Source organism: Somniosus microcephalus, chromosome 13 (assembly GCF_052327205.1).
Source record: "Somniosus microcephalus isolate GS21.2 chromosome 13, FLI_Smic_1.0, whole genome shotgun sequence".
Taxonomy (NCBI): Eukaryota; Metazoa; Chordata; class Chondrichthyes; order Squaliformes; family Somniosidae; genus Somniosus; species Somniosus microcephalus.
In genome coordinates, this window is record NC_140999.1 from 190,456,294 (window position 1) to 190,476,467 (window position 20,174).

General features: G+C 47.6%; 1 protein-coding gene across 1 annotated transcript in view; it reads right to left on the bottom strand.

Moving 5' to 3' along the window:
- The window catches only part of eif2s2 (eukaryotic translation initiation factor 2, subunit 2 beta), a 65,678-nt gene extending 52,097 nt beyond the window's left edge, over positions 1 to 13,581 (bottom strand). The window contains exon 1 of the mRNA XM_086005856.1: positions 13,433 to 13,581. Within this exon, the coding sequence (XP_085861982.1) occupies positions 13,433 to 13,447 (15 nt within the window). The 5' untranslated portion in view covers positions 13,448 to 13,581. The remainder of the gene's footprint in view (positions 1 to 13,432) is intronic.
- Positions 13,582 to 20,174: the final 6,593 nt, after the last annotated feature.

A 20,174-nucleotide genomic window follows, 5' to 3' on the forward strand; every position in this document is an offset into this window, starting at 1 on the left:
CATTCCTTGCTCTCAGCCTCAAACCAGCACCTTTCCTGGAGCACTAAGCTACCTCACACAGCAACACTGCTCAACGGCCCTCAAACTGCATCAGCGGGAGACAGCGGGGTGGAAAACAAACGAGAGAGAGAGTGGGAAGCAATGGAGAGTCCAGCACAAAACTGATCCGCACAACTAATTGCAAATGCAAAAAGAGTCAACACAAATGGATTTTGCGAGCACTGTTCAAGCATTATATAGCGCATGATCACAACATGAAAATAGAAGATGTCCTAAGGGAAGCAGGAAAGGGAATATAACCCTGTAAGGAAGGACCATTCAATTTTTTTTTTTATTTTTTTTAAATCTCTTGAAAAAATCCTGCTTTTTTTTAACTAGGTAAAGTAAGGCAGCATAATTTGCGTGTTTTGTGACACCGTTCTTATCCAATATATTGCTCCCAGTGGAGCACTGGCATTTTCATAGAACGATCAGAACTGATGTTTGAGCACACCCTAAAAGGAGCAGAATTCTCAGTTTAAGTGCATCATAAAATTTGAAGACCCTGATGAGAGATCTTTAACAGCAGCACAGCATGCAGTTTGTAATTGTTTTTTAAATGAAACAGCCTGCAATGCTTCACAAACCCCTTCGACTTCTTTTAGGATGCTCCACATAAATTAGGCAGTGGGACTCCCCATGTTTGAGCTCCCTGTGATGGCTTATTTTGGCTTTCAGAAAACTTTTGACGAGGTCCTACATGGAAAACTGATAAAACTTCAAAACTACGGGTGTACAGGGTACATTCTGGGACTGGATAAGAAGATGGATTAAAACAAAATAGGAAACAGAGTGATGGGGGGGGGGGGGGAAAAGAGAGTCGAGTACAGGAAACTTTCGATTAACCGGCCCCTAAATAACCGGAACGCTCTATCCACCGGCAAAATTCAGGAGTCGGTTCAAGTAACTTTTATAACTTTTTTTACTCCATTTGTTGCTGTGCAAGGGTGTAGCTGAAGCTGTTGCTAAGCTAGAGACGCTTGCAACTTGTGCCGATTGTTTTGAAGCTGTTACAGGGTTTGTTGCTTTATACGGAGCTCTGAGCTCCGTATCTTTTACTATAGCGCTCGGTTATCCGGAGTTGTTGATGAACCGGCACCACGTCGGTCCCGTCCGTGCTGGATACCAGAAAGTTTCCTGTACCACACAGTGCTTGGGCACCCCAGCTTCTTATCCACATAGACGCCCTAAATACAGAAATTATTTGCATAAGAACATAAGAAATAGGAGCAGGAGTAGGCCAATCGGCCCCTCGAGCCTGCTCCGCCATTCAATAAGATCATGGCTGATCTGATCCTAACCGCCAATCTACTATCACAGAACCATCTCCTGAATCTAACAGAATTAGACACACGAAATAGGAGCAGGATCAGGCTACACGGCCCCTGGGCCCGCTCCGCTACCCACAGGGCCATGACCGATCCGAACCTAGACTCATGTCCAAATTCCTGCCCGCTCCCCGTAACCCTTAATTCCCTTTACTTCTAGGAAACTGTCTATTTCTGTTTTAAATTTATGTAATGATGTAGCTTCTACAGCTTTTTGGGGCAGCATATTCCATGGGCCTACCACCCTGAGTGAAGTAGTTCCTCCTCATCTCAGTTTTGAAAGAGCAGCCCCTTATTCTAAGACTTTGCCCCCTAGTTCTAGTTTCACCCATCATCAGGAACATCCTCCCCGCATCCACCCAATCCAACCCCTTCACAATCTTATATGTTTCAATAAGATCGCCTCTCATTCTTCTGAACTCCAATGAGTAGAGTCCCAATCTACTCAACCTCTCCTCATATGTAAGCTTGTTAAATTGGCAGACAATGTTGAGAGAGAGATGGAAGGTGCAGGAGGATTTAAGCTGTTTATACTGTGAGATCTGTGCTAGCACCCAACATGTGGCAGTCGTGCAGCTGGCTGGATTGTGCAAGATTCATCCAGGACAAAGCAGCCCACTTGATTAGCACCCCATCCACTGGCTTAAACATCCACTCCCTGTACCACCGGCACACCGTGGCCGCACTACATACCATCTACAGGAGGCACTGCAGCTACTCGCCAAGGTTTCTTTGGCAACATCTCTCCAAGCCACGGCTACCACTCCCCAGAAGGACAAGGATAGAAGGTGCATGGGAACACTGTCACATCCAATTTCCCCTTCAAGTCACACACCACCCCAACGTGGACATATAGCACCACTCCATCGTCGCTGGGTCAAAATCCCGGAGCTCCCTAGATAATAGCTGATCATCTTCCAACATTCGATGGAATCTGGAACAGTACCCATTGATTGGAGGGTAGCTAATGTTACCCCACTATTCAAAAAAGGTGGTAGAGAGAAAACGGGGAATTACAGACCGGTAAGCCTGACATCGGTAGTGGGGAAAATGCTAGAGTCCATTATAAAAGATGTAATAGCAGAGCACATGGAAAACAGTGACAGGATCAGACAAAGTCAACATAGATTTACAAAAGGTAAATCGTGCTTGACTAATCGACTGGAATTTTTTGAGGATGTAACTGGTAAAATAGATAAGGGAGAACCAGTGGATGTGGTGTATTTGGACTTTCAGAAGGCTTTCAATAAGGTCCCGCATAAGAGATTAGCGTGTAAAGTTAAGACACATGGGACTGGGGGCAAGGTATTGACTTGGATAGAGAACTGGTTGGCAGACAGAAAGCAAAGAGTTGGAATAAACGGGTCTTTTTCCGAGTGGCAGGCAGTGACTAGTGGGGTACCGCAGGGATCGGTCCTTGGACCCCAGCTATTCACATTATATATTAATGATCTAGACAAGGGAATTAGATGCAATATCTCCAAATTGCAGATGACACAAAGCTGGGTGGGCGTGTGTGCTGTGAGAAGAATGCCGAGAAACTCCAGGATGATTTGGACAGGTTGGGTGATTGGGCAGACGCATGGCAGATGCAATATAACGTGGATAAATGTGAGGTTATTCACTTTGGTGGCAAAAACAGGAAGGCAGATTATCTGAATGGTAATAGATTGGGAGAAGGGGAAGTGCAACGAGACCTGGGTGTCCTTGTGCACCAGTCGCTGAAGGTAAGCATGTAGGTGCAGCAGGCGGTTAAGAAGGCAAATGGTATGTTGGCCTTCGTAGCGAGAGGGTTTGAGTACAGGAACAAGGATGTCTTGCTGCAGTTGTACAGGGCCTTGGTGAGACCACATCTTGAGTATTGTGTGCAGTTTTGGTCGCCTTATCTGAGGAAGGATGTTCTTGCCATGGAAGGAGTTCAACGAAGATTCACCAGGCTGATACCTGGGATGGCAGGAATGACACGAGGAGAGATTGGGTCGATTGGGCTTGTACTCGCTGGAGTTTAGAAGAATGAGAGGGGATCTGATTGAAACTTATAAAATTCTGACAGGACTGGACAGACCAGATGCAGGAAGGATGTTCCCGATGGTCGGGGAGTCCAGAACCAGGGGTCACAGTTGAAGGATAAGGGGTAGGCCATTTAGGACAGAAATGAGGAGGAATTTCTTCACCCACAGAAGGCAGTAGAGGCCAATTCATTAAATATATTCAAGAAGGAGTTGGATATATTTCTTAAGGCTAAAGGGATCAAGGGGTATGGGGAGAAAGCAGGGACCGGGTACTGAATTTGGATGATCAGCCATGATCGCATTGAATGGCGGAGCAGGCTCGAGGGGCCGAATGGCCTACTCCTGCTCCTATCTTCTATGTTTCTATGTTTTCTAATAGCATTGTTGGAGTACCTTCACCACAAGGACCTGCAGGAGCTCAAGGCGGCGGCTCACCACCACCTACTCAAGGGAAACTAGGGATGGGCAATAAATACCTTGCCAGCGACACCCACATCCCGAGAATTAATTTTAAATAAAAGTGAATTTTTGTGGATTTGCTACGGCTAGAAGCCATGAACAAACATTTACCACCAGGTCGTCTTGGCTGCTGACCTGGGTGATTCTTGGCAAACCGAGCAAGACCCACACGCTGGGATCCGACACCACCAGAATGGGTGGGAGAGCAGCATTAGGGCAGTGTGTGTAATTGGGCAGACAAGGGACAAATGAAGTTTAATACTGGCAAATGTAAAGTCAGAGAGTCATAACTGCACAGGAGGAGGCCATTCGGCCCATTGAGTCTGTGCCGGCTCTCTGTAGAGCAAACCAGTCAGTCCCACTCCCCTGCTCTATCCCCATAGCCCTGCAAGTTTATTTCCCTCAAGTGCCTATCCAGTCTCCCCTTGAAAACACTGAGCAGCGAATTCCAGGTTATCACCACTTGCTGCATGAAAGTTTTCCCTCACATCCCCCCTGTATCTCTTGCCCAAAACCTTAAATCTGTGACCCCTAGTCCTTGTACCATCAACTGGTAACATAGAAGTTAGGAGCAGGAGTAGGCCATTCGGCCCCTCGAGCCTGCTCTGCCATTCAATGAGATCATGGCTGATCATCCAAATTCAGTACCCTGTCCCTGCCTTCTCCCCATATCCCTTGATCCCTTTAGCCTTAAGAAATATATATAGTGGGAACAGCCTTTCCCCGTCTAGCCTATCCACACCCGTCATAATCTTGTACACCTCGATCAAATCACCACTCAACCTCCATTGCTCTAATGAAAACAAATCCAGCTTCTCCAACCTGACCTTGTAGCTAAGATTCCCCCATCCCCGGAACCGTTCTGGTAAATCTCCTCTGCACCCTCTCAAGTGCCTTCACATCCTTCCTAAAGTGTGGTGACCAGAACTGAACGCAATACTCCAGTTGTGGCCTAACCAGCGCTTTATAAAGGTTCAGCATAGCTTCTCTCCTTTTGTACTCAATACCTCTATTTATGAAGCCCAAGATCCCATATGCTTTGCTAACCACTCTCTCAATATGTCCCGACACCTTCAGGGACCTATGCACATTAACTCCCAGGTCCCTCTGTCCCTGCACACTCTTCAAAACTGCACCATTGAGTGTATATTGCCTCTCCCTGTTCCTTCTGCCAAAATGCATCACCTTATACTTCTCTATATTAAATTCCATCTGCCACTTGTCTGCCCATTCTGCTAGCCTTTCTATGCCCTGTTGCAGTATTGCGTATTGGGAGGAAAGACGAAGATAGTTATACAATGATGGGAGCAGAGACTTTAAAAAGGGACCCAACAGTAGATTTGTCACTTTGCAGTGAGAAGATAATGTGGAAAAGGAATTTAAATAAAAAAATAGAAGGTGGAGATTGATGGCCAGATCAGTATAAATCCACGAAGTTACGGTGAGACTTTATAATGCATTGGTCAGATTAAGTACTGTGTAAAGTTTTGGACATCATACTCCAAATGGACATGCATGCATTGGCAATGGTGCAGATAAAAGCAACAAGGATCTCAAGTGTCAAATGACTGGCTATGAAGAAAGATTAGAGGTACTTCAGCTCTACAGTTTAATGGGGAGGTTAATGGGAGAGGTATATAAAGTATTAAACTGAAGAGAGAAACCAACCCAAGAGCCCCGAGGTCAAGAGGACATAAATTTCAATTTATGAAAAAATAAACTTAAAGCACGAGCAGATCTCTCCCGGTATTCCTCACCATGAGTCAGCCAATAACAGTAATGGTATCATTTGATAATCTAATAATATAAAAGATAAACAAAATGTGCTGCAAATACACAGGTCAGTCAGCAAGAGAAAAGTGAAGCCAAGCCCCAGACTGCCCCGCCACAATGATGCCAGGCCAAAGGATTCTCTCCACGCACACCCCCATGCTGCCAATCTCCAGCATGCCCCCCCTGCAGTATTGACAAAGCTCAGTCCAGCTAAAATCCTATTAACCCCCCCCCCCCCACTCCACTAAATACCAGGTATCGAACTCCCAATCGGTACATCTTACATACTATCTTATGAATTCTCAGCTTTGAAACTGGTTAGGGAGAACAGTTTCCAGTGGCAGAATGGTTGGTAGCCAGAGGACACAGGTCTAAGGTGATTGGCAAAAGAACCAGAGGAGACATGGGGAAACTTTTTATTGTAAACACAGCGAGTTGTGATCTGGAATGCGCTGCCTGAGAGGGTGGTTGAAGCAGGTTCAATAGTAACTTTCAAAAGGGAATTGGAGAAATACTTGAAGGGAAAAAATGTATCGGGCTCTGGGGAAAGAGCAGGGGAGTGGGACTAATTGGAGAGCTCTTTCAAAGAGCCGGCACAGGCACGATGGACTGAACGGCCTCCTTCAGTGTCTATGATTCGATCTAACCCCCAATCGGTACATCTGCCATACTATTCTCAACTTTGAAACTGGTTAGGGGGGGAAAGTTAAAAGTGTGGAAGGACTGGGGAAAAGTTCCTGGAGTCTTGGAGGACTGGGAGTATTGAGGTGTGTCTTTGGGTGAAGAAGCCTTGGGTCTGGAAGAACTAAGGAGTGGGCTTTTGGTTCAGGAGTATTGGGGAGGCTCTGTAAATGCTAATTGCTTTGAAGTGCAATGACTGTTATACAGGCAAATGCAACTTGCGCACAGGAAAATCCCCAAAAACGCAACGATATGAATGAGCTGGGAATCTGTTTTTGGTGGTAGTTGAGGGGGAGTGTTGTCTAGGGTTCTCAACCTTTTTGCTTTCGAGGCCCCCCTTCAGTGTTATAGAAATTCCACGGACCCCCTGTAACACAACACAAGTATTTTTTCCTGTATAAAAATGAGTTCTACAGGAAACTTTCGTTTAACCGGAGGTTAAAAGTCTGGAAAGCTCTATTTACCGGCAAAATTCAGGAGCCCTTTTCTATAAGTTTTTTTTACTTCTCGTTGCCTTTTTTTCCCCCCAAGTCAGGCTCTGCAAGGTCTGTAGCTAAGCAACAGCTTCAGCTAGAGACCAGCTGCAGCCAACTGTTAGGGTTTGTTGATTCTCACGGAGCTGAAAAGCTCTGTATGTTTTAACATTGCCGCTGGTTTATACGGCAGTTTTGATCTAACGGCACCAGCTCGGTCCCGTCAGTGCCGGATACCAGAGAGCTTCCTGTACTAATTAAGCACATATTTTCTTAATTATTTTTGTTTTACTTACTTAATGTGAAACTTGCTACTTGTTACTGAGAACTAAAAATCATGATAACGCCTTCAGCTATTTTTAAAATTCAGGCTGAAGACGCTGAAGGAGAGAGTCACACCGGATCCCGATTATTACGGCCTTGCCGCAGGCCCAGACTGGAAAATCTCTTTCTTTCTGCCCCCTTCCCCCCCCCCCTCCAAGGCCACGTGGTGAGCCACTCTCTCCATTCATGGCTCCCCCTCCCCGTCTCAACCACCAGGAAAAAAAACGGTCTCTTTTCAAAGAGCGAGCGGCTTCCAACCAACACAAGAGGGCTCCGCGCGAGGGGAACGAAAAGAGTAGAAAGGAAGGCACGCACTACTTCGGTCCACACAACACCGGACTAACTCGCGGATTACCCCGCCTACAACTCAGCTTTTAATCCCCTGAAAAGAGAAGTTATAACTCCCACTATTTTATTTAATAGTTAAAAGCGGTGAGTGGTTTATGAACGTGAAAGTGAATAGGGCTGGATTTTAAAAAAATTACCAAGATAAATACTGCTGTAAAAGTTAGTGACACGCAAAGGGACTTGTCTAACCTGACAAATGGTGCCCAACAGCAAGAACCTGAATTGACTGCGCATCTAGTCTTTGTATCGCGGAGACTATTCCACTCATCTCAATATACAGGGGAGACTTCTGATGTTTATGCCATAAACATCAGTCGACTCCTCTGTATATTGATGGGACAATCCAACTGGCGGACCCCCTGAAATCGCAGACCCCCAGTTGAGAACCCCTGGTCTAGGGAACATAGGAACAGGCCATTTAGCCCCTCGAGCCTGTTCCGCCATTCAGTGAGATCATGGCGGATGTGCGACCTAACTCCACATACCCGCCTTTGGCTCACATCCCTTAATACCTTAGGTTAACAAAAATGTATCAATCTCCGATTTAAAATGAACAATTGATTTAGCATCAATTGCTGTTTGCGGAAGTTCCAAACTTCTACCATCCTTTGTGTGTAGAAGTGTTTCCTCATTTCACTCCTGAAAGGCCTGGCTCGAATCCTAAACTCCCCAACCAGCTGAAATAGTTTCTCTCTATCTACCCTATCTGTTCCTGTTAATAACTTGAAAACTTCGATCAAATCACCCCTTATCCTTCTAAATTCTAGAGAATACAACCCTAGTTTGTTTAATCTCTCCTCATAATTTAACCCCAAGAGTCTGGGTATCATTCTGGTAAATGTACATTTGCACTCCCTCCAAGGCCTGCGAACTCCCTGCTCTTCGACTAGTGCCATGGCATCTTAAATCAACCTGAACCAATGGAACAAGCAGAGATGGGCCTCAGTTTAACAGAGCTTCCAAAGGATGGGAGCACCAACAGTTCAGCACTCCCTCAGTACTGCACTGAAGGGTCAGCCTGGATCATGTGCTCACGCTCTTGGTGAAGGTTGAACCCACAACCATCTGACTCGGAGGCAAGCGTGCTACCAAGTGAGCCAAAATAACATTAGGATCGATCATCAGGCACAACTGTGATGCCCCCATTAACCAAATAGTGTGCCAGAGCTCAAGCGTCAAGGCTCACAGCTGAAGAATGGGCACTAGAGTGAGTTAGCAGAGGATCACCGTCGCTGCTCTCCACACTAAAATGAACTGGCTGAAATTTACAGCGCGGAATGCCCGAGTGCATTACTCCATTGGTACCTCTGCTGCCTGCGGACTACGTTAAATTTAAACACAACTGAAAACCTCCTTAAGCTTGAAATTTTCCATTAGAATACAAACTAAGGCAACAATCATCATGAAAAAAAAAAAGATTTTCTGAATTTGCGACAATTTTGTCTATTTTTAAAATGTTGAAATGCTTGCGCACTAGTTATTTGTTTTGTTTGATGAGCTGAAGGAAGGAATTGCGGCAAATTAAAAAACACTAAAGGGAAGCTAATAATGCAATATGCATCAACAACTAGCATTTATATAGCGCCTTTAACGTACTAAAGCTTCCCAAGGTGCTTCACAGGAGCCTTATCAAACAAAGTTTGACACCAAGACGAAGGAAGAGATATTAGGATGGATGACCAAAACCTTGGGTCAGTGAAATAGGTAGGTTTTAAGGAGTGTCTTAAAGGAGAGAGCTGGAGGGGCAGGAGAGGTTTAGGGAGGGAAGTCCAGAGCTTAAGCATGGACAGCTGAAGGCACTGCTACCAACAGTGAGGCGAAAGAAAAGGCACAAGAGGGCAATGTTGGAGAAACAGAGTTCTCAGGGGTTTGTGGGGCTGGAGGCGGTTACAGAGATAGGGAGAGGCGAGGCCATGGAGGGATTTGAAAACAAGGATGAGAATTTTAAAATTGAGGCGTTACTTAACCGGGAGCCAATGTAGGTCAGTGAGCACAGGGGGTGATGTGCGAACAGGACTTGGTGCGAGTTAGGACACATGGCAGTTTTGGATGTCCTCAAGGTTAGAGGGTAGAACGTGGGAGGTCGGTCAGGAGTGCATGCTCAATAAACTTCAGGAGCCTGCATTTGGATAAGGCGCTGGCCGCAATTTGAAATCCGACTGCTGATATCAAAGACATATCTTTGAGAGTCAAGCCTTTTCACCTCAAACCAATCCCAATCTTTCTGAACTGGGAAAGTAAGCAGAGGTAAATCTGAAAAGTAATTCTGAGTCTCTCACTGTTTCAGGACAATGCAACCAATAAAGAACAAGAACATGGCAAATGGAATATAATGCGGAGAAATGTGAAGTTATCCACTTTGGTAGGAAAAATAGAAAAGCAGAGTATTTTTTTTAAATGGTGAGAGATTGGGAAATGTTGGTGTTCAGAGGGACCTGGGTGTCCTTGTACATGAATCACTGAAAGTTACCATGCAGGTACAGCAAGCAATTAGGAAGAGCAAATGGTATGTTGGCCTTTATTGCAAGAAGGATTTGAGTATAACAGTAACAACTTCTTACTGCAATTATATAGGGCCCTGGTGAGACCACACCTGGAGTATTGTGCACAGTTTTGGTCTCCTTACCTAAGGAAGGATATACTTGCCGTAGAGGGAGTGCAAGGAAGGTTCACCAGATTGATTTTTGGGATGGGGGGATTGTCCTATGAGGAGAGATCGAGTAGACTTGGCCTATATTCTCTAGAGTTTAGAAGAATGAGAGGTGATCTCATTGAAACATACAAAATTCTTACAGGGCTTGACAGGGTAGATGCAGGGAGGATGTTTCCCCTGGCTGGGGAGTCTAGAACCAGGGGTCAGTCTCAGAATAAGGGGTCGGCCATTTAGGACTGAGATGAGGAGAAATGTCTTCACTCCGAGGGTGGTGAATCTTTGGAATTCTTTACCCCAGAGTGCTGTGGAGGCTCAGTCGTTGAGTATATTCAAGACAGAGATCGATAGATTTTTGGATATTAAGGGAATCAAGGGATATGGGGATAGGGCAGGAGATCAGCCATGATCTGATTGAATGGCGGAGCAGGCTTGAGGGGCCGAATGGCCGACTCCTGCTCCTATTTCTTATGACGCCAAGATTTCGAGGTATAGCGGATTTACACAGCCAAGTTCATCCCCAACTGTTGCGAGTGCTAAATTCCGCAAACACGGGTTTGTCAGTCTCACAGTTATCGACTACTGGTCATTACAGGAACAAGTGAAGCCAAAGAGCCCCCATGATTGTCTCTATCAACAATCCTACACTAGCACAGTCATCATAGGCGTTGGCTCTGGCTCAGTGGTAGCACGCTTGCCTCGGAGTCTGGAAGGTTGCAAGTTCAAGCCCCACTTCAGAGACTCGAGTGCCTGATGCAGGCTGTCACTTTAGCACAGTACTGAGGGAGTGCTGCACTGTAGGAGCAGTCTTTCAGATCAGATGTGAAACTGATGCCCTGTTTGCACCTCTCAATTTAGATGTAAAAGATCCCAAACCACTATTCAAAGAGCAGGAGAGTTCTCAGTGTCCTGACTCATAATGAACCCTCAACCAACATCACTAACAATGACCTGCATTCATATAGCGCCATTAATGTAGTTAAACGTCCCCAGGCACTTCACAGGAGTGTACCGAGCCACATAAGGAGTTATTAGGGCAGATGACCAAAAGCTTGGTCAGAGGTGTAGGGTTTACGGATCGTGTTAAAGGAAGAGAGGTGGAGGGGTTTAAGGGAGGGAATTTCAGAGCGCAGGGCCTAGGCAGATGAAAGTATGGCCACCAGTGGTGGAACAATTAAAATAGGGGGATGAGCAGGAAGCCAGAATTGGAGGAGCTCAGAGGGTTGTAGGGCTCAAGGAGGTTACAGAGATAGGAAGGGGCGAGCCCATGGAAGGATTTGAAAATAAGGATGAGAATTTTAAATTGGAGCTGTTGCCAGGCCAGGAGCCAATGATGAGTGAACAGGACGTGGTGCGAGTTAGGATACGGGCAGCAGAGTTTTGGATGAGCTTTAGTTTATCGAGGGTGGAAGATGGGAGGCCGGCCCGGAGTGCGTTGGAATAGTCGAGTCTCGAGGTAACAAAGGCAGGGATGAGCAGAGGCAGGAGCGGAGTTGGGCAATGGTAGAGGCGGAAGTGGTCTTGGTGATTAAACGGATTCATGTTTGTGGGACCTTACTGTGCGCAAACCGGCTGCTGCATTTCCCTACATTACAACAGTAACCACACTTCAAAAATACTTCACATTTTAGATAATCCCGAGGATGTGAAAGGTGTAAGTTTTCTCTTTCTTGTTACAAAATAGATCTGCATATACTTCGATCATATCAGTGTGAAAAGATAGACACTTTCTAGATGTTTCATTTTCTCCTTTTCTACAGTATTTACACTGCAGAAAAAAGGAGAAAATTGAAGTGCATAAGAAACAAAGTAATGGCTCCCGTGGCATCCAAAGCAGGTGGAATCGGGTCTGTGCCGAGTTAGCCAATTCAATCCGAGGCATCATTTCAAGTGCTACAATTGGCTAAGGGGAGGAAGAACATGATACAGAATGCTTAATTCTGCTGGAAAATTATATATTTTTAAAAATTGGTTCCCAGGACGTGGACAACACAGGCAGGGTGACATTTACGGCCCAATCTCAGAGTTCAACAACAACTTGCAGTTATATAGTGCCCTTAACACAGTAAAATGTCCCAAGGTGCTTCAAAGGAGACAAGAAAATGACCCTGAGCCACATAAGGAGATATCAGGACAGGTGACCGAAAGCTTGGTCAAAGAGGTAGGTTTTAAGGAGCGTCTTAAAAGGAGGAGAGGTGGAAGTGTGTCAGGAGGAAATTGCTCCAAAAAGGTGGAGGTGGGATGCCTTCTTGGAGAAATTGGGAGTTCAGAGGGCAGTGAAAACCACAGCAGGTTCCCTTCCCTCAAGGGCTTTTAGGATAACCCAGCATCTTTTATGGTTGCTTTTATTTCCAGCCCATCAGGTTTATTGAATTTAAATTCCAGAGTTTGCCCACAGTAGGATTTGAACTCAAACTCTGGGCCCTCCAAGTCCAGGGCCACTACCAGCCATTATGGCAGGAATGACGTATGAGGAGAGATTGGGTTGATTGGGCTTATACTCGCTGGAGTTTAGAAGAATGAGAGGGGATCTGATTGAAACTTTTAAAATTCTGACAGGACTGGACAGACTGGATGCAGGAAGGATGTTCCCGATGGTCGGGGGAGTCCAGAACCAGGGGTCACAGTCTAAGGATAAGGGGTAAGCCATTTAGGACAGAGATGAGGAGGAATTTCTTCACCCAGAGAGTGGTGAACTTGTGGAATTCTCTACCACAGAAAGCAGTAGAGGCCAATATATTCAAGGAGTTAGATACATTTCTTAAGGCTAAAAGGAATATGGGGAGAAGGCAGGGACAGGGTACTGAGTTTGGATGATCAGCCATGATCTCATTGAATGGCGGAGCAAGCTCGAGGGGCCGAATGGCCTACTCCTGCTCCTATCTTCTATGTTTCTATTAGGGCGAGGAGAGGCCCAGGCCCAACTGTGATGCCTACTGTGGTAGGATAGCCCGAGGTGGTGAAAGGGGCTGTAGAAATGCAAGTTTTTCCTTTCGTTTCAGCCGCTGAGCGAGGTGAAGTTCGGTTTCAGCCTCTGAAACCGAAAACCCCAGCAAAAAAAAGCACTGATGTCAGGGGAGGGGAGGCCAAAAAACAGTAAGTTAAAGAAAGCAAAATGTGGTAAAAGCGTTAGAAATACAGCGAGTGTGTGAGAGAGTGCGTGTGTGTGTGTGTGTGTGTGTGAGAGCAGCGGGCCAGCTAGGCCTCAGGCCTCCCCCCCCTGCGCCCGGCCGCCGGCTCGCACACGCAACAAATGCAGCCCGAGGCCTTGTCTCCATTCAACGGAGGAAAAGAAATGCAGAAACTCGTCAATAGCAGCACGCCCCGCCTAAAATAAAAACCGACCTCATCTCCAGACATGGCGGCTCGTCGGTCTTCGGCTCGTGGTGGACCAGGCTTTGATTATTTTTTTGCTGTCTGTGTGTGTGAGTGAGATTGGCTTTAGCCGCTCACCCGCCCGCTCGCCTCCTGTCACGGCCAGAGAATGCGCCGCGGGCCCGCGCCCGCACACGTCGCGGGCCAGCTCCCGCCCCCTCCGGCCCTCACCATTGGCCAGCCGCCCGCCGCTCCCTCCGCTCTGGTTGGTCGCCCTCGCCTGCCTGTCAAAGATGCGTCATCGCCGGCGGCAGCGGGCGCGCGCGCTCTTGCGCCCCCTTGCATCACCTCGCCTGGAGGGCACTGCGCATGCGCCCCCACTCCCGGCTCCGGCTTCCCCCCACAGGCCGCCTCCGCGCCCCGCCGCGCAGGCGCGCTCTGCCCCGTTGGCTCTCGGTTGTTGTAGTCTTTACCGGAGTGTGTGACGTGAATCAGCAGCAGCAACAACAACAACAACAACAACTTGTGATAGGAACAGAAAATGTTGGCAATACTCAGTGGGGTCAGGCAGCATCTGTGGAGAGAGAAAGGGAGACAGCGTTGCAGGCCGATGACCCTTTGTCATTTTGCGCTATTGATATCATAGACATTTGCGGCACGGAAGAAGACCATTTCGGCCCATCGTGTCCGCGCCGGCCGACAAAGAGCTATCCAGCCTAATCTCACTTTCCAGCTCTTGGTCCGTAGCCCTGTGAGTTACGGCACTTCAAGTGCACATCCAAGCACTTTTTAAATGCGATGAGGGTCTCTGCCTCTACCACCCTTTCAGGCAGTGAGTTCCAGACCCGCACCATCCTCTGGGTGAGGAAATTTCTCCTCAAATCCTCTCTAAACCTCCGACCAATTACCTTAAATCTATTCCCCCTGGTTGTTGACCCCTCTGCTAAGGGAAATAGGTCCTCCCCATCCACTCTATCTAGGCCCCTCATAATTTTATACACCTCAATTAGGTCTCCCCTCAGCCTCCTCTGTTCCAAAGAAAACAACCCCAGCCTATCCAATCTTTCCTCGAAGCTAACATTCCCCAGCCCAGGCAACATCCTGGTAAATCTCCTCTCTACCCTCTCTAGTGCAATCACATCCTTCCTGTAATGTGGTGACCAGAACTGCACGCAGTACTCTAGCTGAGGCCTAACTAGTGTTTTATACAGTTCAAGCATAACCTCCCTGCTCTTATATTCTATGCCTCAGCTAATAAAGGCAAGTACTCCGTGTGCCTTCTTAACCACCTTATCTACCTGTCCTGCTACCTTCAGGGATCTGTGGACATGCACTCCAAGGTCCCTTTGTTCCTCTACACTTCTCAGTGTCCTACCATTTAATGTGTATTCCCTTGCCTTGTTAGCCCTCCCCAAATGCATTACCTCACATTTCTCCGGATTGAATTCCATTTGCCACTGTTCTGCCTACCTGACCAGTTCATTGATATCTTCCTGCAGTCTACAGCTTTCTTCTTCATTATCAACCACACAGCCGATTTTAGTATCATCTGCAAACTTCTTAATCATACCCCCTTACATTGAAGTCCAAATCATTGATTTATACCACAGAAAGCAAGGGACCGAGTACTGAGCCCTGCGGAACCCCACTGGAAACAGCCTTCCAGTCACAAAAATACCCATCGACCATCACCCTTTGCTTCCTGCCTCTGAGCCAATTTTGGATCCAACTTGTTACTTTGCCCTAGATCCCATGGGCTTTTACTTTCGTGACCATGTGGGACCTTATCAAAAGCCTTGCTAAAATCCATATACAATACATCAAACGCACTGCCCTCATCGGCCCCCCTTGTTACCTCCTCAAAAAATTCAATCAAGTTTGTCAGACACGACCTTCCCTTGACAAATCCGTGCTGACTGTCCTTGATTAATCTGTGTCTTTCTAAATGAAGATTTATCCTGTCCCTCAGAACTTTTTCCAATAATATTCCCACCACCAAAGTTAGGCTGACTGGCCTGTAATTACTCAGTCTATCCCTTTCTCCCTTTTTAAACAAAGGTACAACGTTAGCAGTCCTCCAGTCCTCCGGCACCTCACCTGTAGCCAGAGAGGATTGGAAAATGATGGTCAGAGCCGCTGCTATTTCCTCTTTTGCTTCTCTTAACAGCCTGGGATACATTTCATCCGGGCCTGGGGATTTATCCACTTTCAAAGCTGCTAAGCCCCTTAATACTTCCTCTCTCACTATGTTTATTTCATGTAATATTTCACACTCCTCCCCACTGATAGCAATGTCTGCATTGCCCCTCTCTGTTGTGAAAACAGACACAGAGTATTCATTAAGAACCATACCCACATCTTCCGCCTCCACACACTGATTATCCTCATGATCTCTAATAGGCCCAACTCTTTCTTTAATTATCCTCTTGCTCTTAATGTATTTATAAAACATCTTTGATTTTTCCTTGATTTTACTTGCCAAATTTATTTCGTGCTCTCTCTTTGCTTTCCTAATTTCCTTTTTAATTTCACCCCTGCACTTTCTATACTCCTCTAGAGTTTCTGCAGTATTGAGTCCTCGATATCTGTCATAAGCTTCCCTTTTTTTCTTTATCCTACCCTGTATGCCCCTTGATATCCAGGGAACTCTAGATTTGTTAATCCCACCCTTTTTCTTTAAGAGAACATACTTGCTCTGAACCCTCACTATCTCCTCCTTGAATGCCTCCCACTGCTCTGACACTGATTTACCTTCAAGTAGCTGTTTCCAGTCCACTTTGGGTAAATCCCTTCTCAGCTTAGCAAAATTAGCTATTCCCCAATTGAGAACTTTTATTCCTGGTCTATCCTTGTCCTTTTCCATAATTACCCTAAATCTAACTGAATTACGATCACCAAAATGCTCTCCCACTGATACCCTTTCCATCTGCCCAACTTCATTCCCTAAAACTAAGTCCAGAACCACCCCCTCCCTTGTTGGGCTTGTTACATACTGGCTAAAAAAGTTCTCCTGAATGCATTTTAGGAATTCTGGACCCTCTATACCTTTCACACTAATATTTGTAGGAATTAACAGCGGGGTTGGGGTTATTGTCTCTGGCCAGTCAGAAGCCTCTGAGCTGCTCCAGGGATCCCCGTGCGGTTTCGAAGCACTCCCCTATTCCTGGTTCTGACCGCCGGACTTATTCGGTAGTGATGTAGACAGAAAACGTGACTCGTGGTTGGGTGCAAAACAGACCAGCATTTATTGAAACAAAAAGGAAACAAATTGAAAATAAACGATACAGCACACTTATGCTGAAATACAGCACTTCACTTAACACAGTACACTTCTTGTCCACTAAAGCACTCGTTTACTTAATAGAACACTGTTGCTTAAATGCAGCACTTTACTTCTTAGTACAACACTGTTACTTAGATACAGCACCTTTTAAATACAGCTACTTAGTGTCCACTGAAGCACCTTTTCTGCTTAGTGCAACACCCTTTTAATAGCACTTTCAATACAGAACTCTTAGTGTTCACTACAGCACTTCTCTGCTAGTGCAACACTGTTACTTAAATAGCACTCTTGATACAGAACTCTTAGGGGGAGAAATTCGGTTCGTTTGCACCTGCCATTAGCGCCCTAAGAGCGCGCTAATGGGGCACAAAGCAACTAGCGCCCGGGCGCGGCGATGTTTGCACTGTTCGCGAAATTGACTAGAGTTTTTGCGGCGGTGCAAAAGTTTACGGCCCCGATCTCCTGCGCCCGCAGATCGTGACGTCAGTCGAACGTGCAACGCCCTGGTGGCGCCCCGGACCAGATATTGAGTGGCGCCCCCCCTCCTTTCCGCCTGGCGCAAGCAACGACAGGGAGAGTGGAATGTTTCCCATTCGGTGAGGGGCTGGGGGGATGCTATTTAAAGGCACACTCTTCCTGGCTTTTTCTGTGGTAGACATTTTTGCACCACTCATTCTGACAGAGAGAGACTCTGAGAGAGAGAGAGAGAGAAACTTCTGCATAGAGTCAATGTTGTGTGAGGTAGTCTTGGCTACTGAGCATCACTTTGCAGGTACTTTTGGATTTGACCTTCATTACTTCGATTGCCAAGAGACTCTGGGGGCTGCACTGATTCGGGCATCATCCTGCGCCTGCAGATTCGGAGGCAACAGAGATGCAGAGAGAGAGTGGCAATCATGGCCAGATGAAGGAGGGCCAACAGGCCTCTGCACAGGAGACCTTACCCTCCCAGGGTATTCCGGGAACAATTCTCCTACATTCATTTGTCTAAGGAGCAGTGTTTGCGCAGGCTGCACTTCAGCAAGGAGGTGGTCACTGAGCTCTGCCACCTGCTGCAGCCAGATCTGCAGCCTCAACTGAGGAGCAGGACGTCTCTATCGGTGGCAGTGAAGATAACAGTGGCTTTGAATTTTTATGCCACCGGCTCCTTTCAAGCAGCTGCTGGGGACATCGCCAATATCTCCCAGTTCACGGTCCATTGCTATATCCGTCAGGTCACAAATGCCCTCTATAAAAGGAGACACCAGTACATCTCTTTCAAACAACATGAATGCGCATTGGGCTTTGCGAGGATAGCGGGTTTCCCCATGGTGCAGGGCGCCATTGACTGCACGCATGTGGCATTGCGGGCACCGCATGAGAATGCAGAGGTTTTCCGAAACCGAAATGGGTTCCACTCCTTAAACGTCCAGTTGGTCTGTGACCACAGACAGCTGATACTCGCTGTCAATGCCCGTTATCCTGGTAGCAGCCACGATGCTTTCATCCTGCACCAGACTGGTGTGCCAGAACTTTTCCAGGCACCGCATCACCCAAGTGGTTGGCTCCTCAGGGACAAGGGTTATCCACTCTGCACCTGGCTGATGACACCGCTCCATAACACCAACAGCACTGCTGAGCTGCGGTACAATGAGAGCCATCTCGCCACCAGGAACGTCATTGAACAGACGATCGGCATGCTCAAGCAACTGTTCTGCTGTCTGGACCACTCAGGAGGAGCCCTGCAGTACTCGCCTGAGCGAGTCTCCCTCTTCATAGTTGTATGCTGCATTCTTCATAACCTGGCAATCCTCAGGACCCAGCCAATGCCACCAGGCCTTGGAGCACCACCGGAAGAGGAAGAGGAGGAGGAATAGGAGGAGGAAGAGGATGATCAGCAGCAGCACCAAGGCGGGAGGGAGGCCCACAATGTTGAAACTGCAAGGGCCGTCCGTCAACGGCTGATAACAAGCCGCTTCTAGGCCCCTACTGAGGAAATGGCTTCTGGCATGGAGAACAACATGATGGAAAGCAACCCGCAACCTCAAAGCCGGCCAAGGCAGCAATGATTGCAAAGGCCAAACATGTACATTTTCAATACAAAATCTTTTATATTTTACAAACTCTGTGTGTGTCATTTCTTCATGACAAACTAATAGAAACAAACACAAAAAATCATTAATTACCATAACTGGTTCTCACAACCTGGAGATAATGCCCAAAACACTAAACAAAAGTTTGAACACGAACCTCGGCCTTTAATAAAATATTGACCAACATTTTGTCATAACTCCTACTTTTTGCCCTTCAAGGGTGATCTCCTTCCCTTGCGCACTTCCCCCCTTCCCACCCTACTGCTCCTCTGTAATGGGGCCCCAGTGGCTGCAGCAAGGCTGGTGGAAGGCTGCTGATTGTCAGAACCTGAGACTGCAGATGCCCTTAAAGGACGGCCTCGACCAGCTCTGGGCCTGGAGGCCCCGACTGCAGACTGCACCAACTCTGCATGGGCGGCAGCAGTCCGGGCTACAGACGGTGGCAAGTGCAATGGGGAAGTGACAGTGGTGGCAGCAGGAATGATGTCATCTTGAGAGAGGACAGCAACTCCCTGTTCGACCGACACACTGGCACTCCCACGGGGCAGCACCTCAGCATCCGGAGCAATCTGCTGGAGCACAGATTGCTGGCCTGCTGCGGCGCGGTGAGAGCCCCGGGGAAATGTGTCCGAACCAGCGAGGATGGCAGCAGTCAGTGCTCGCGTGGCCTCAATCTGAGTCTGCATGAGGACAGTCAGAGATTGGATCACGGCAGCCAGTGACTGAATTGCAGCACTAAGCATTTGCGTGGCATCTGCCTGTGCTACTGCGAAGTGCTCCACACTTCTTGCCAGTGATTCAATGGATTTGGGCACCCTTCCCACTGCATCCATGAGCTGAGTGTGCATGTCCACCGCCTGGGTGTTCATTTCAGCGATGAGCCGCTCCTCCTCTGCGTCCAGTGCAGCAGGACTTGCTGGCCTACTCTCCCTTCGGGGAGAAGACCCCCGAGCTTCCCTAGCCACATCACGTTGCTGCAGCCCGCTGGGTCCTGGAGCTTCACCCTCATCAGACCCTTCCCCCCCTGCTCCCCTCCAGGGAAGGCGTGGTCCCAGTGTGGGCATGGGCTTCCTCGGGAGAGGGTAGCTCTGAGGCTCCGGCTTCCTCTTCGCCTGCGGCTTCGCTCCCACTGGCAGCTTCGGGGCCCGTCTCCTCAGCTGGTTAATCTCCATCTGAAAGCAGGGAGGTACAAGAGTGGCTTTAGTGTGAGGACAGGGGGGCAGTAAGGCAGGAAGGAGTGCAGCGATTTAGTAAGTTGGATTGAAAGTGTCAAAGGCTGGTGTTGTGAGGGACAAGTGGAATGAGAGAGGAGAGAAAGCTGATGACCTTACCATTACTGTCCCGAATGGGGTCGGCCTCTCCAGGGGCGACGGGACCGATCACCCGGCTTGCCACAATCCTGTGGACGCGCGCCTCA